General features: G+C 49.1%; 1 protein-coding gene across 2 annotated transcripts in view; it reads left to right on the top strand.

The window, feature by feature from the left end:
* Window positions 1-6,728, top strand: part of LOC309541136 (ADP-ribosyl cyclase/cyclic ADP-ribose hydrolase 1-like) — a 36,744-nt gene extending 30,016 nt beyond the window's left edge. For both annotated transcript variants that reach the window (XM_082238597.1, XM_082238598.1), the window contains exons 6-10: window positions 230-306; window positions 873-965; window positions 4,495-4,581; window positions 5,263-5,333; window positions 6,208-6,728. In XM_082238597.1, coding sequence (XP_082094723.1) covers window positions 230-306; window positions 873-965; window positions 4,495-4,581; window positions 5,263-5,326 — 321 coding nt within the window. In that variant the 3' untranslated portion in view covers window positions 5,327-5,333; window positions 6,208-6,728. The remainder of the gene's footprint in view (window positions 1-229; window positions 307-872; window positions 966-4,494; window positions 4,582-5,262; window positions 5,334-6,207) is intronic.
* The last annotated feature ends 9,476 nt before the right edge of the window (window positions 6,729-16,204 follow it).

The raw sequence follows: 16,204 nt of genomic DNA, 5'->3' as shown, positions 1-16,204 counted from the left end.
AAATGGTCAGGGAAGATGGGAGTTGTAGTCCAACAAAATTTAGAAGGCACTCTATTGCTTCCCCCAATATGGTTGGGCATTTTGAAATTAACACCACTTGTAGAACCTTTTCTTCACTTAGGCAAACTCATAAAATTGGTGACTGTTGAAAGGTCAAAACTGTAAGTGGGTACAAGGTACTGAGCAGATTCTCTTGTTATATTAAACTATGTTTTCAAACATGTTTTAGTTTGCAGAAGCAGCCTGTGGTATAACTCAAGTGATGCTTAATGGGTCCATAGAAGCTGGAGCATTCAGAAACAGCAGGTATTTTCCCACTTGACTGTAATGCCTGCCTATCCATGCCCAGGTCATTGTGATATGCCGCCCAAGGCCTGTGCATATCTTCCTGATGTTCCCAAAGTGAATTGATAGAGAGGGTATTCTTGTGGATTAAGAAGGCAGCCATACTGCTTCCAGGTAGGTTGTTCTTACTCTTGATTGATGGACAGGTAAATAAAGACCCATAATAAACAAACTAGCTTTATTGCTGTCAATAAGAGTCAACTTAACATAGCTCATTGGCCTTATCCTGGCCTTTGACAATTTAGACATGTATTTTAAGGACTCGCCCTATGCTTGTGATTGTACTTCATTTTAAACTGTTTTTAACATTGTACTTTAAATTGTTGTGATCTACCCTAACACCTCAGAGTGAAGGATGGGTAATTAATCAAAATCATACATACATACATACATACATACATACATATTTATCTTCTGAAATTACTAGGCAATGGCAATGAATAACATCTATAAAGATTTTTTACGTGATATGTTTTGTTGAGGCTGGTAAACATCTGAGCACTTTTCTTATGCTCCTGCTCTTTCAGCATTTTTGGCAGTGTTGAAGTTGTTAACTTAAATCCGAATAAAGTCTCCAAGATGCAGATTTGGCTTATGCAGGACATTGACGGACCACAAAGGTATGTTTTGATAATGCAGAATATAATAACTCTCTATATCTAGGGTTCAGTTAGAAACAGACTACTACAACATGGCATATCCTTATCCAACAGACATGCTGGTTTTCTAAGAATGATTCCTTCTTTGTTAGCAGTACTGTTCTGCTTTCTCAGAAAAAGCTCAGTTTAGGCAGTCATTTAAAAGGTGTTTTTTTGGGGTGGGGTGCGGGTTGGCTGCTGCTGTTGTTAAATGAAGCACTTAAAAAAAATATTTATATGGTACTTTGATATGTAATCTATCCCACATATTAAGTGCATTAAAAAAACCATGCATATTTTCTTTTCTCACAATTTTTGGCACAGCCTTTGTCTTTTGGCTGGAGACAAATTTGATACTGAAAACTTCTATCAGTTTAATGTCATGAATTTCCACGAAGAATCCAGTGTGAAATGGGTGTTGTGTGACATCCTTAGGCTTCCTCACTCCCAGACCTACAATTTGAAGTGTTACCTGGAGAGACAGAAAGAGTACCTGTTCAAGTCTGTGGTGCACATCTACCCAAAGAGTTGAAAAGGGCACTGTGGGGTCTTCAATGAACTGAAGACAATGGTCATCTCTGTTCACAGTTTTGTCTGGTGTTTCAAAAACCAATCACTTATTCCTGTGGGGCACGCAGGGGTACACATACCCCTAAACATTTTGTGAATCTAAATTTGGTCTCAGTGAGGGGCAGTATTTCAATATGAGTAGTAAAATGAGAATACCCCTAAACCTTTTTTTAAAGGAAAAAAAGCACTGCAAAAGCCTGTTCAGTAAGAGATGAACACGCACAAAAGAAGAGAAAGTTGGCTATCAGGAGAAATTACACCTCTCTTGTCTCTCTAGAACTATTCTCTCTCTCAAATGTTTGCCTGTCTATCATGTACTGTACATACTCCGGAGAAGTTAATGGATTTGGTTGCAGTGCTGCCTCTTGCCAGTAGAGGACATCTGCATCACACAAATGGATTTTGCTTTTATACTTGAGGGAGATGGATGAGTTTCTAACTAAGGGTAGATAAAAAGTGTGCGTATCAGTGGCCTACATTATTATTATTATTATTATTTGTTGTTGTTGTTGTTGTTGTTGTTGTTTAGTTGTTTAGTCGTGTCTGACTTCGTGACCCCATGGACCAGAGCATGCCAGGCACTCCTGTCTTCCACTGGCTCCCGCAGTTTGGTCAAACTCATGTTGGTAGCTTTGAGAACACTGTCCAACCATCTCGTCCTCTGTCGTCCCCTTCTCCTTCTGTCCTCCATCTTTCCCAACATCAGGGTCTTTTCCAGGGAGTCTTCTCTTCTCATGAGGTGGCCAAAGTATTGGAGCCTCAGCTTCAGGATCTGTCCTTCCAGTGAGCGCTCAGGGCTGATTTCCTTCAGAATGGAGAGGTTTGATCTTCTTGCAGTCCATGGGACTCTCAAGAGTCTCCTCCAGCACCAGAATTCAAAAGCATCAATTCTTCGGCCATCAGCCTTCTTTATGGTCCAGCTCTCACTTCCATACATCACTACTGGGAAAACCATAGCTTTAACTGTACGGACCTTTGTTGGCAAGGTGATGACTCTGCTTTTTAAGATGCTGTCTAGGTTTGTCTTTGCCAGTGTGGTGTAGTGGTTAAGAGCGGTAGACTCATAATCTGAGGAATCGGGTTCGCGCCTCCGCTCCTCCACATGCAGCTGTATGAAGTCTCTCAGCCCCACTCACCTCACAGAGTGTTTGTTTGTTGTGGGGGAGGAAGGGAAAGGAGAATGTTAGCCACTTTGGGACTCCTTTGGGTAGTGATAAAGCGGGATATCAAATCCAAACTCTTCTTCTTCTTCTTTTCTCCCAAGAAGCAGGTGTCTTTTAATTTCGTGACTGCTGTCACCATCTGCAGTGATCATGGAGCCCAAGAAAGTAAAATCTCTCACTGCCTCCCTTTCTTCCCCTTTTATTATTATTTATATATCGCTCATCTGACTGGGTTCTCCCAGCCACTCTGGGCGACATCAAACATTAAAAAGTTCCCTGAACAGGGCTGCCTTCAGATGTCTTCTAAAAGTCAGATAGTTGTTTATTTCCTTGACATCTGACAGAAGGGTGTTTCACAGGGTGGGCGCAACTACTGAGAATGAAGAGGAAGAGGAATGAATGAAAATTATGAGACTGAGGGAAAAAAGAGAAAGAAAGGGACAGCTGAAAAGAGAAAATGCTAGAGGGCAACAGCTGAAAGAGAAAGCAGATAGCAACAGTGTCTCAGTTTAATAATAATTTGAGATTTTTCATACAAGATACAGTGGTGCCCCGCAAGACGAATGCCTCGCAAGACGGAAAACTCGCTAGACGAAAGAGTTTTCCGTTTTTTGAGTCGTTCCGCAAGACGAATTTCCCTATGGGCTTGCTTCGCAAGACGAAACGTCTTGCGAGTTCTTGCGAGTTTGTTTCCTTTTTCTTAAAGCCGCTAAGCCGTTAATAGCCGCTAAGCCGCTCATAGCCGCTAAGCCGCTAATAGCCATGCTTCGCAAGACGAAGAGACTCGCGGAACGGATTAATTTCGTCTTGCGAGGCACCACTGTAATATTGTACTGTTTCAGTAATATTTCATTTAGAGAGCTTTGGGGAGCTCTGCAGGCAATGCTTAGAAATGTTTTGCAAGTGTAGCTCTTACCGTTTGCCCTGCGCTTTTCTGGTCTGTTTCTGGGCTCATTTCTTCTTCCCTGGCGCTTCCCCCTGGAAAACCTGATTTTTACTACTCAATCGGAGCAAATAGCAATTTGGGTTTCCCCTGGAATGCCGTTTGCTCCGATTCAGCTGTCAATAGTGGGATTTTGCCGGGCAAAAGAGAAGTGTGTTTGTAGTAGCTGTTAGTGTTTACTGTCAACTATCCTTCAGTGTATAGTTGGAATAGTTATTCAAGAATGTTGGGAGATTAAATTATTCTACTCCCTTCAGAGCAGCAGAAGTTCCTTACAATTCCCAAACTCACTACTTTCCTATGCCTTTTAAAATGGTTCAGCACTTTTTAAATAAACAGTTATTCTGGAATCTGGATCTTATGGCATACTGAGGGAGGGATTTCGATTTCTATATCCCCTTAGCCCTCTCCCCCGTTGAAGTGTTTCTTGTGATTAACAACCGCAGGAGGGAGGAGAGCTAGGCTACGCTATCTGGCTGCACCTGCTGCCGGTATCTCCTGCTTGCCTCATCCCTTAGCTGTCCACACACTGGTGGAATATCTGCCGTGGGGAAGACTTCTAAGTGCCCTCAGGCTCTCCTTCTTGTCTAGAAACTTGTACAGTCAGGATCCAGATCACCCAGAAAGTCTATGCAAGTTGAGCAGAACATGTCAGAGGAAATGAAGACTCTGGAGCTCTCAAGAACTTTTATGGGTCATGCAACAAGGACAGATGCACTTGCCTTCTCTTAAATGCTTTTACTAGTTCCTGCAGGGAGTTAATTTGTAAACATTACAGGACCGACGGACATACAAATTTCATTCTGAATGGAAATGTGATTGCTTTTATTTCCAGTGAAACTTGCACGGGCCAATCCATCTTAAAGCTGAAAGCTATTCTGGAAAGCCGAAAGATAAGTGTCTCTTGTGAAGATAATTACAGGTAATTTTGTGTACCGGGTTATCAACATGTTTTTAAACAGGGAAGGCAAAATTAGATTTATGGAGGGGCATAAATCACACATCCCCATTCACTTGGATATAAGGGGAGGGTGGGGAGTCTACCCAAAAAATCGGAGTGGTGAGCCTTTCTGCCCTTTACCCTAGTTGTTCCTGGGGTGTGTGTGTGAGGTTCTTTCTGAAACTGGTTCACAGTTTATTCCAGGGGTCGGCAAAGCTGCAAAGCCTTGGGCCGGTAAACTGCCCCCGAAACCTTGGGGCAGGCCGGAGTAGGCGCATGGGTGCGGGCAGGCGCACATGTGCACATCCCGGTTTCCTTGCTGCCGGGGTGGCGGTGGAGGAGGTGTCCGCAGCTTCCTATTGGCTGCAGGAGCTTCCTGCAGCCAATAGGAAGCCGCGGCTGTGCCACACTGTGCTGGTTTAGCTCCGTGCGGGGACTGGCTGAGGGGGCAGGCCTAGTTAAATGACCACCTCCAGGGCAGATGTGGCCCAGGGGCCATAGTTTGCCAACCCCTGGTTTATTCTGTTATATGACACAATGGAATAGCCCTCATGTTGTGAAGACAGAAAGACAGGGATATCTGAGATTATTTAAGCAATTATTTTATTAAATGGCACTAAATGCAAATGAAGTTGCAAGTGTATTTCTTATGTCTTGTAACAGGCCAGTTCGGTTGCTTCAGTGTACCAGTAATCCTGGCCACGCCAGCTGCAATGTCTGTTCCTGAAAACGTGGTAGGTACTCTATGCTGCTTATATTGTTGTTCAACTTTGTATAGTATGGAATGGCGTTTCTAGAGGGAGTCAGATATAAAAGCTCAACTAGCTATCATTATGAATGATCTGTGTAGTTTAAACACAGGCCTGCTACAAACTAGATCCAGACTAATTTAAATTCCACTTTCAAAGGGTCTACTTTAAGCATGAAAATCTTTGGGTCCAGTTCATAGAGAGAAGGGGCTGGAAGGGAAGAATGGAAAACTCTTCTCCAACTGTTTGTCATCCAAGATAATGGAAAGATTCGATAGGCTGTTTTTATTTATGTAGTGCATTTATCTTCTGCCCTTCTTCCAAAGATCTCCAAGTGACAAACATGTTCTTCCCCCTGCCATTTGCTTTCACAAAAATCCTGTGCGGTAAAAGTTAGACTGAGAGATACCTACTGGCCCAATATTGCCTAGGGAGCTAAGTGGGGATTTGAACATGAGTCCAGATCAAGACTCCAACCTCTGCAACAAAAGTAGGGAACCTCCATCCTGTGGGTCAGATTTGGTAAGGTAGAACTCTCCATTTTAACTGCAAGGCTGTATTTTCCAAACCACACCCACCTACCCCACATCTGACATAATATGTGGTGTTAGATGTGGGGTAGATGTCATGCCCGGGGCTGGAAAGAAGTCCCTATGCATCAGTTCCTTGCTTCACCCACTTGTCAGTCACCTGGCATCATTATGGAGAGATCAAGATTTGACCTGCCAGGCCAAAACTGTTGCCCAATCCTGCACTACACCACATTAGCTCTTGTTTCAGCTACTGATGAGGATAAACAAAGGGCCCATTACAGCCCCTGTAGTTAATGCTAAGCTTTTCCTTGTGCTCATTACTGCAGAGGACCTCAGCATCGGAGGAAGACAAAGAAGAAGAAAATCCACACACTTGAAGCAAGACCCAAAAATGTCACAGCAAATGATCTCTGGACAAAAAGGAGCAAGAAGTTCTCTACAACTACAAGGCTCTCCTGAAGTTGGCATCACTTGGTCAATCTTCCAAGTACAAACTCTTCCGGACAAGTCCAAGAGGGGTTTTAATTGAAGTTGCAATGGGATATGGCATCACGCCTTGAAGGACTGTTTTGAAGGGGAAAAAATGTTATTGCACTGAATAGGAGGTTTTATTCCTTTACATATGGGAAACCGTTGGGGTTATTTAATAAAGGCAAAATCCAAATGCAGTACACATCAGATTAGTCTACCTGCTCTTGAAGGGTTTGATTTTACCCTTTCTTCTTTACATTTGATACGTTTCATAATTTTTGCAAGAAGCGAGCACACTAGGACCTTTCTAAGTACCGTTTTTTTTGCTCCATAGGGTGCGCCATACCATAGGGTGCACCTAGTTTTTAGGGGGGGGGAATAAAGGGGAAAAAATTCCCCCCCAGCCCCAAAGAGCAAAGAAGCCAAGACAGCGAGCGGGATCCATCCCGCTCGCTGTCTTGGCTTCCTCTTTAGCCACGCGCAACCTCTCCAGCTGGGAGAGGCTGTGCGCGGCTTTGGCAGAAGCCAAGACAGCGAGCAGGATGGATCCCGCTCGCTGTCTTGGCTTCGTTTTTAGCCGCGGGGCTGGGGCGGGGGAAGCCCGAGCCTCCCCCAACCCCAGCCCCCAGAACAGGTCCAGGAGCAGCGGCAAGATTGTGCGCAACCTCATCGACGCTCCCGGAGCTTGTGGGGCTGGGGGCAGGGGAAGCCCGAGCTTCCCCCAACCCCAGCCTCCAGAACAGGCTGCTATCCGCAAGCCTTCAGAGGCTTGTGGATAGTGCCTGAAGCCCGGGGAGCGCAGCAGGAGTTGGCGCTGCGCTCCCTGGGCTTCAGGCTGCAGCTCCGAATCTCTATAGGAAAAAACCCAGAGGAAGTCACATGGGTGTAGGAAATTTTAATGTTTTGTATGTTTAAGTAGGTTGTTCTTCAACGTTTCTATTATTTTTTCTTGGTGTGTAGCTTTAATGTGTTTCTGTTTGTTTGTATGGAAATAAATGTTTTTTTAAAAAAGAAAAGAAAAAGAAATTTAACAAAAAACAGCCAAAACCAATAGGGAACTCAGACATCTTGTTTTAAGAATAGCACTTTTTTTGGGGGGTGGGCAATAAAACAAGTCTGTTTCTACAATACAAAAGAAAAAGGGAAAGTTTAAACAGTAGTACCCAGTTGCATCAAAGGTGTGTAAAATAATCCCTGACAACGGAATCTAGAAGCAAACTCATCCCCTCAGAAGCCTCCCATTTGGGCACCTCAAGGGAGACGTGAAAGAGGCCCAGAGGGCAGCCAGGGGGCTTCTGCACCACCTCAGGCGGCTTTTGGGGAGCAAGTGTCAAGTGGGTGGGGTGACGGGTATGGGGCCTTCAGCTGCTGCAGCCTGGAGGCCACGAATTCACCCCCAAGCGGCCTCTGGCCCCTCAGGCCTGGAGGTCAGGCACTGGCATGCTCCGAGAAGCTTCCAGGGACCGGAAGCAGCCTGATCCTTTTGTGCCTGACCCAAGAGTCCATTCCTTCTTCCGGGGATGGCGGACCCCCCACTGGAGAAAGGCGCCCTCTAGGCAGAAGAACGGTCAGAGAGGAGCAAGGCTGGCACAGCAACTTCTCAAGCTGTGGGTGCCAAAAGGCAGGCTGCCAGGGAGGGAAAGGAGGGCCCTTGGGCGAGTGGAAAAGATGGGGCTGAAGTCCTTGCAGCCAGATGCAGATTGGAAGACAGGAAGCCCCCCTATGGCGGAGCCAGACCATGTCGTTCTCTTTCCTCTCTCTGCCTGGGGATGCTGGGGACTGCGCTGCAGAACATGCCACGGAAAAGCAGCCCTCCCCTTGAAAATAAGATTTCAGTCCAATTCCTTCTGAATGAAGGGGTGAGATAAGCAGGGAGCTCAGAAGCGGCTTTACACCAAATCAGACATTTGGGTTAGCTAGCTCTGTATTGTTAAACGAGTGGTTTGGCTTGGCATAAGGCAGCTTCCAATCTAAGAAACTCTGGTTAAGTGCCTTTTGGCAGTTTGGTCCCTCTGGGAAAAGATCACACAGCAAGTGGGAGATGAACCCAGCCCCAACCACAGGCCACAGAAGGAGCAACTGGGGGTGTTGCACACCAGAAAATGGCTTATCTCCTGAGTTTACGCCAATAAAACTCAGACGAGGGGAGTTAGGAGTCCATCATTGTTTATTGCAAAGCAATAGGTTTCAGTTGGATCGTTCCGCAAAGCTTTTAACCCAGCCTGGGGTCCAGGCACGAGTATTTATAAATTTTAAAGAAAGCATTTCAATTTCCAGCAATCATATACATCATTACCTCATTTCATGTTTAATACACATGTGCAATAAGCGTTAGCAATTTCTGCTGATTCAGTTCTGCTTCCCACCGCTGTCTGTTAAAGTTTTGATATCTCTTACATTGTGTTAATATGCATGTTGGGAACCTGTTTTACGCGTAGTCATTTGTGTTAAGTTGTGGGCGAACATATCAGACGACACAGTGATTCTTCAAACAGCTCTTGTTTATTCAAAGGCCAGAACAGAACTGAACTGAAGAGCTCAGTCAGCCTACTTATATAGAGCTCCAGAACCACGTAACTGTAGCAACTTTCTAAAACTATCCAATCAATGAATGTCACTTTTGATCCTTCATTTGCATACAAACTATCCAATCACAGAACGTCACTTTTGATCCTTCATTTGCATAATTATCTACAGTATTCCCCTGCTGACCCAGGGTGAGAACTTCAGTACATAACACTCCTCCCCACTGAGATAAGGCGTTAGTTACAATCGTAATGGTTTCCTTATATACAGCACTACACGTAATGGTTCAATTAGGCACAAAAGCATATCGGTTAAATTTCACATACTTAGACCAACAGTGATACATGTCCAACAACATAGTCCTTTAAATAAGTTGGGTGCTTGGAAACTCTGCCAGACGGCCGGGGACTGGTAGCCAAGTCCGGGGGGCCACCCAATTCTTGCTGAGGCTGTGATGCGACCCTAGGTGGCGTCCCCTGGATCCGCTGCTGTGGGTGGAACCTCCGCAAGTGGAGTTGGCAGAATGTCAGGCACGGCAGTGGTCTGAGTCTGTGGTAAGTCTGGCAGACCCTCTGAAGTGGCTTGGTTTGGCTCCATGCTGGCCGTTTGCGAGGGAGGTGTAGGTGGAGCCTCACCATCTGTAAGTGTCTGTTCTGGAGCCACGAGCGCAGTTGGGGGCACCACAGTAGTGTCCAAGTCCCCAACCCTGCGCCTAAGCTGGTCTATGTGCCGGCGCCACAAGTGTCCATCTTCGAGTGCCACCTGTTACGAGCGAGGTCCAGTGACTCCCACTACTGTGGCTGGCACCCAAGGAATGTCCCCCACAAAGTTCCGGGCAAAGACCTGGTTTCCTGGAACAAATGACCGTGGCGCGTTGGCACAGCCTGGGGATTCGGCCATGGCAAAGTCTGGGTGCAGCCGGTTGAGCAGGGACCTGAGGCGGCAGCGCATAAGCAGTTCGTCAGGACTCCGCCCTGTGGCCGCATGAGGGGTGATGTGTTATACGAACAAGTATTCGGCGACCCGCTCATGCCAGTCTCCCCGGTCCAGGTGCACCTGTGCCTCTTTCACCGAGCGCACCATTCTCTCTGCTTGCCCATTGCTGGATGGATGAAATGGTGCCGTTAGGGCATGGCAGATGCCCAGTCCCAAAAGATACCGCTCAAAAGTGCCTGACGTGAACTGTGGTCCGTTGTCGGAGACAAGGACATCAGGACACCTGTGTGTCGCAAAGAGGCCTTGCAGCACCCGGATGACGGCCTCGGTAGTGGTGGAGGGCATCAGGGCCACCTCCAGCCATTTGGAATAGGTGTCCACCACTACCATAAAGCCGTGAAAGGGGCCGGCCAGATCGATGTACACCCTCGACCAGGGTGTCTTGGGCGTCTCCCAGGTGTGTCCCTTAGCTGCCGGTGGTGCAGGCCTTGATTCTTGACACGCTTGACAGGCGGAAACCCAGGCAGTGATGGCATCGTCCATGTTAGGCCACCAGATGTAACATCGAGCCAACTTCTTCGTTTTGACGATTCCCGGGTGGCCAACATGCAGAGCCTCCAGGACACGTTGACGGAGTCTTTGGGGAATCACAACGCGGTCTCCCCACAGCAGACAGCCACGATGAGCCTAGAGTTCGTGTTGTCTGGTTGCGAAGGGCTGGAACTCTGATGCAAAAGGGCCTTGTGGCCACCCCCTCCACACCCAGTTGAGCACACGACTGATGGTGCGATCCTGGGCAGATGCGGAGGCCACAGTGGCAGCCGATACAGGCGCTGCCGGAAGATCCTCAATCAGGAGGAGCGATGAAGCAGGAGCCGGGTCTTCCACAAATGCTGGAAGAGGGCAACGGCTGAGGGCGTCGGCATGGCCCATCGATTTCCCCGGGCGATGGACGAGCCGGTAGTGGTAGGCAGCCAGGAAAACAGTCCATCACAGCATGCGTGGCGAGAGGACCAGTGGAGTTGGTCGATCACTGGCGAGGAGGCCCAGGAGCGGCTTGTGGTCGGTGATAAGGTCAAAAGTCCTGCCGTAGAGGTATTCATGGAACCTCTTCACTCCAGCCACAAGTGCCAGTGCCTCCTTGTCGAGCTGGCTGTAATTCAGTTCCGTTGGAGATAGTGTCCTGGAAAAGTAGGCGAGCGGTGCTTCTCTTCTCTTCTCTGGAAAACGGTGACTAAGGACAGCGCCAATGTCAAAAGGTGAGGCGTCGCAGACAAGGACCAGCGGCCTGGCTTCACTGTACTGTACCAGCACACTGTCCGATGAAAGGAGAGCCTTGACCGCATTGAAGGCGGCCGTTTCCCAATGACCCCAGGACCAAGGTGTCTTCGTGCTGAGGAGTCGGTGAAGAGGCTCAGCCACCGTGGCTTTGTGGGGCAGGAACATGTTATAAAAGTTCAGCAGTTCCAGGAACGCCTGCAACTCCGTCTTGTTCTTTGGGATGGGGGCCTGCTGGATAGCGCGGATCTTGGATGTGGTTGGGTGAAGGCCGGAGGCGTCAATAAGATAGCCCAGGAACTCCATCTGTGGAACGGCGATCTGGCACTTCTCCCTCTTTACCTTGAGCCCGGCCTCCTGGAACCTGGAGGCGCTCGAACAACTGCTGGTGTGAGTCTGAAGACACCAAGACGTCATCAAAATACGGTACCACGCCCGGAAGCCCTTGCAGGAGACGCTCCATAAGGCTTTGGAAGATGCCAGGAGCCACACTCACCCCGAACTGCAAACGGCAGCAACGGAATGCCCCTCGGTGGATGACGATCGTCTGGGCTTCAGCAGTGGCATCATCGATGGGCAGTTGTTGATAGGCTTGGGCAAGGTCCAGCTTAACAAAGACCTTACCCTCACCCAAGGAATGCAGCAGGTGTTGAACAACAGGAACCGGATAAGCGTGCTGAAGTGCCTTGTTGATCGTGCACTTGAAGTCAGCGCAGATTCTCGTCGACCCATCTGGCTTGACAGGCATGACGATGGGGGTTTCCCACTTGGCGTGGTCAATCGGCTCCAAAACTCCTTGGGCGATCAGCTTGTCCAGTTGTTCATCCACCTTAGCCTTGAGAGCAAAGGGAACCCGGCGCGGCTTTAGCTTGATGGGGGCGATTTGTGGATCAAGGCTAAAGGAGATGGGCGTACCTGTATATTGCCCCAAAGTGCTGTCAAAAACCTTGGCAAAGTCTTTGACCAGACCCTCAGTCTCTGCGTTAGAGATGCAGCTGATGCCGGTGACTTCCAGGCCGAGGGCATCAAACCAGTCTAGCCCTAAGAGGCTTGGCCACTGACCTTTGACCACCACCAGTCGGAGCAGGCCCGAAAAATCCTTGAAGGCGATCCGGAACCAGCCAACGCCTACCACGGGAATGTCATTTCCCTGGTAGTCTCTCAGGTGTACGCGGTGAGAGTCGAGTTGCCTTTTGGAGACTCTGGGTACCAGTCTTTTGATGGTGCTCCAAGACACGATGGACAGGGCAGACCCGGTGTCGATCTCCATGTCACATGGAGCTCCTTCAATGAGTACTGTGACGTTCAGCTTGCGTCGTGTAGGCGAGTCGGTTTGGCCAATTGTGGTTCCAGATGGGCAGCAGCAGTTGGTGAGAGCGAAACAGCTTTCCTTGGCGGACTGTAGTGAAGACTTGGACTTGCGAGTCGGTGAAGGGGGGGTGTCAGACAGAGCTGATCGGCAGACCTTAGTGATGTGGCCCCTTCTGGATCACGTCCGACAGATGACATCTCTGAATCGACATTTGGCACAGGAATGGTTGCCTCCGCAGCCGGCACATTCCAATTGGCCCTTGGACTTCTGTTGGAACTTCCTGCGCTCCCGCTTTGTCTGGTGCACGTCATCGTCTTCACTGGAGGATGCCTCATCACTGCTGGCCTCTTCGTGATGCACTGGAACTGGCTTCCTAGCAAGATGCAGGCTGCTGGCCTTGCGGATCTCCTGGGTGGAGCGTTCAGCAGCTTCCGAGGCCACAGCCTCCTCAATGGCTTTCTGCAGCGTGATGCCTGGCTTGGCGAGGAGACGCCATTGCAGATGGATGTCCCAGACCCCGCAGACGATTCGATCCATCAGTGCATAGTCTAAGTCTCAGAACTCGCAGTGCATTGCAGTCTGTCGGAGGGCGGTGGTGTAGTTGTTGATTGACTCCCCCTCTGCCTGGTTCCGGTGGTAGAACGCATGGTGGGCAGCAATCTTGGACAGCTTTGGCGCGTAGTGGTTGCGGAGCTTCTCTTGAATCGTGTCCCATGGTGTTGCCTGGACTGCTTCAGGCGCAACCAATGCTCGGGCCGTCTCAAACACCTCAGGCCCACAGAGGCTGAGGAATAGGCCCCGCTTATGCTCCTGTGATACTTCCGTCAGCTTGTTGGCTTGGAGGTAGCAGTCGAACCGAGCGAGGTAGGAGTCCCATGATTCAGAGGCTGGCGCAAACGGCAGTAGAGGCACAAGTGAAGCCATGATTCCGATGCCAGCGTGAAGGGCGATGGATGGAACACCGTGCTCTAGCCAGAACAGTCAGCTCTGAATTGGTTCTGTTCAGTGATTTCTCTCGGTGTTTCAGCTCAGTGATTCAGCTCTGCTCAGAGGGTGGCTGCATCTGGCTGTGCTCTGTTGTCCATCCATCCCATCCTCGTCATCAGTGTTAAGTTGTGGGTGAACATATCAGACGACACAGCGATTCTTCAACAGCTCTTGTTTATTCAGAGGCCAGAACAGAACTGAACTGAAGGGTTCAGTCAGCCTGCTTTATAGAGCTCCAGTACAACGTTACTGTAACAACTTTCTAAAACTATCCAATCTCTGAACGTCACTTTCGATCCCTTATTTGCATAACTATCTACAGTATCCCTCTGCTGGCCCAGGGTGAGAACTTCAGTACATAACAGTGGGCATCCGGTGGAAGGAGGCTGGCATCGGAAAGGGTGCAGGGAGAGTGGGTGGGGGAGACACGAGCCTAGAGGTTTGGGCCGGAAGATAAAAATAAAACTCCATGAGCCCTTGGGGAAAAGCAAGAGAGCCAAACCACCAAGGTGCCCAAACCCTGACTTCTGCCAGTCCAGGACACTCAGTACCAATGTCTTTTGGGGTCAAAAGCAAGGGAGGGGGAGATGCCACCCTCAGGAAATCCAGCTTCTGCATGCTGTGCAGCCTTTAGCAGGTTGTAGCATCTGGAAGTCAGCAGAGACCAACTCTGGGGCAAAAAGGGGCCCCCAGACACTGGAAACTGATGGACAAATCTCCAGGGAGGGTCAGTCTGAGAGGGTCCAGCGTCCTGAGGAAAGGGAGGCACAGCCCCAAACCCAGACAGGGGCAGCCTCCCCACCATGGTGGCTGCTGCTGCAGATGAATGGAGGGCATTTGCCCTGATGCCACTTGGAACAGGCAAGTGCATCTCGGGGCCGGACCAAGTTTCCAGTGCTGCAGGGGTGCCCAAGCCTGCAGGTGGCTTGTTTGTTTAACCCACAGCGCCACCCGCGTCCCTCTGATCCAATACGAGCCCTACTCAAAACAGACCCATTGAAATGAGTGGACATGAATAACTTGGGCCCATTAATTTCAATGGATCTACTCTAAGTAGGGCCAGTATAATCCTTTCTTGCTAGTGAGTCACATGATACAGTGGTGCCCCGCAAGACGAACGCCTCGCAAGATGGAAAACTCGTTAGACGAAAGGGTTTTCCGTTTTTTGAGCTGCTTCGCAAAACAAATTTCCCTATGGGCTTGCTTCGGAAGACGAAAACGTCTTGCAAGTTTGTTTCCTTTTTCGTAAAACCGTTAATACCCAGGGTGCATTGCTTGAAGAGGTGCAGTTGCGACTTGACTTCAAGGAGCAACACATTGCACGCGGTGTGGTAGCCTTTTTTGAGGTTTTTGAGGACCTTGCTGATTTTTGAAGCTTTTCCAAAACTACTTTTGCAGCCGTTTGGTAAGTTAAACTTTTAAAACTTTTTTGGGGGTTTTTGGATTTTTGGTTGGGGTGTTTGGAATTCAAGGACTTGGTTTGGGGAGAGGTTTGCAAGAATCTGGGAGCTTGTGTGGGTTTTTCCTGCATTTTTATGATTTTTTGTGACCATTGGGGCACTCTGCTGTTTTTTTAAAAAAAAAATTCTGGGTTTGAATTTCTGTGTGGTAGGTGGCTGGGGGAACAGTTGAGGAGGGGTTTGCAAGAATCTGGGAGCTTGTGTGGGTTTTTTTTTGAATTTTTTTGATTTTCTGTGACCATTGGGCCATGTTGTTTTTTTTTAAAAAAAAATTGTGAGTTTGAATTTCTGTGTGGTGGGTGGCTGGGAGAACAGATTCCTGTTCTCATCCTGAAGCAAAGTACTTAACCCGAGGTACTATTTCTGGGTTAGCAGAGTCTGTAACCTGAAGCGTATGTAACCTGAGGTACCACTGTACCAGCAGTGAATAAGGTTAAGAGAAGTAGCCTTCTATTCTGCCTTGGGGAGACCACCTGCTCAAGAGGAGCTGGGGGGGGGGCAACTAATAAGCAACAGTCTCCTGCAAGGCAGCGAAGTATAGCAAGAATCATGACGAGGAGGTTCATTGGTGCTTCAGGCACAGCAGAAACAAGGGCAGCAGTTGCAGCAACGGGCAATGAGACATTGGGAACACATTTGAAGATCTTGTTTACATTGTGGTGGCAGACACCCGACCGACCGTCGTATGTTTTTGCATACAGCCGCAGAACTTGCTGCTGTCTCGCCGTCGCCATTTCCAGCCACCTTGTATCGATCTCATCGACGGCAATGCCTTATTCCTTATCACACGCGGGCCTTTGCAAATGTGTACTTCCACCCAGTCAGTGGCGTAGTATGGGGGGTGCAGGGGGCCCCGGCCGCAACATCTGGGGGTTAGGGTTAGCGGGCGCAAATCCACGGGTTAGGGGTCGCAAATCCACGGGTTAGGGGGCGCAAATTACTTGACTTTCCCCGGTGCTGACAACCCACGCTACGCCACTGCACCCCGTGCCTTTCTTTCTCTGCTTCGTTTTTCTCTTTTGTATCGAACGGCGTCTCCTACTCCGCAGTGGCGTTTGCACTGATCTGGATGAAAAGTTGCTCGGCACGGAAACCCCGCCACGCCCTGCAAGTTGTGACTGTGTGGAGGCCGCGTTCTTCGCCTGTTGTCGCGGGAAGCGGGGCCGGGGCTCGTTTCTAAGAAGAGCCGACGGCGCTCAGGCTCGCGAGGGCGGGGAGGGGCGAGTCCGCGCTCCGACAGCAGGCGACCCTTGCAGCGCTGGCCGCCCCTTTCTGAGCCTCCAGCTGGCGCTGCGCTCCTTGGCAAGCGGGGAAGAGCCGCCTCGGTGTCCCCACGTAGCCTCGAGGGCGTCC

The sequence above is a fragment of the Podarcis vaucheri genome, assembly GCF_965113315.1.
Source record: "Podarcis vaucheri genome assembly, chromosome: 9".
Taxonomy (NCBI): Eukaryota; Metazoa; Chordata; class Lepidosauria; order Squamata; family Lacertidae; genus Podarcis; species Podarcis vaucheri.
This window is presented reverse-complemented; position numbering and strand designations above follow the sequence as displayed.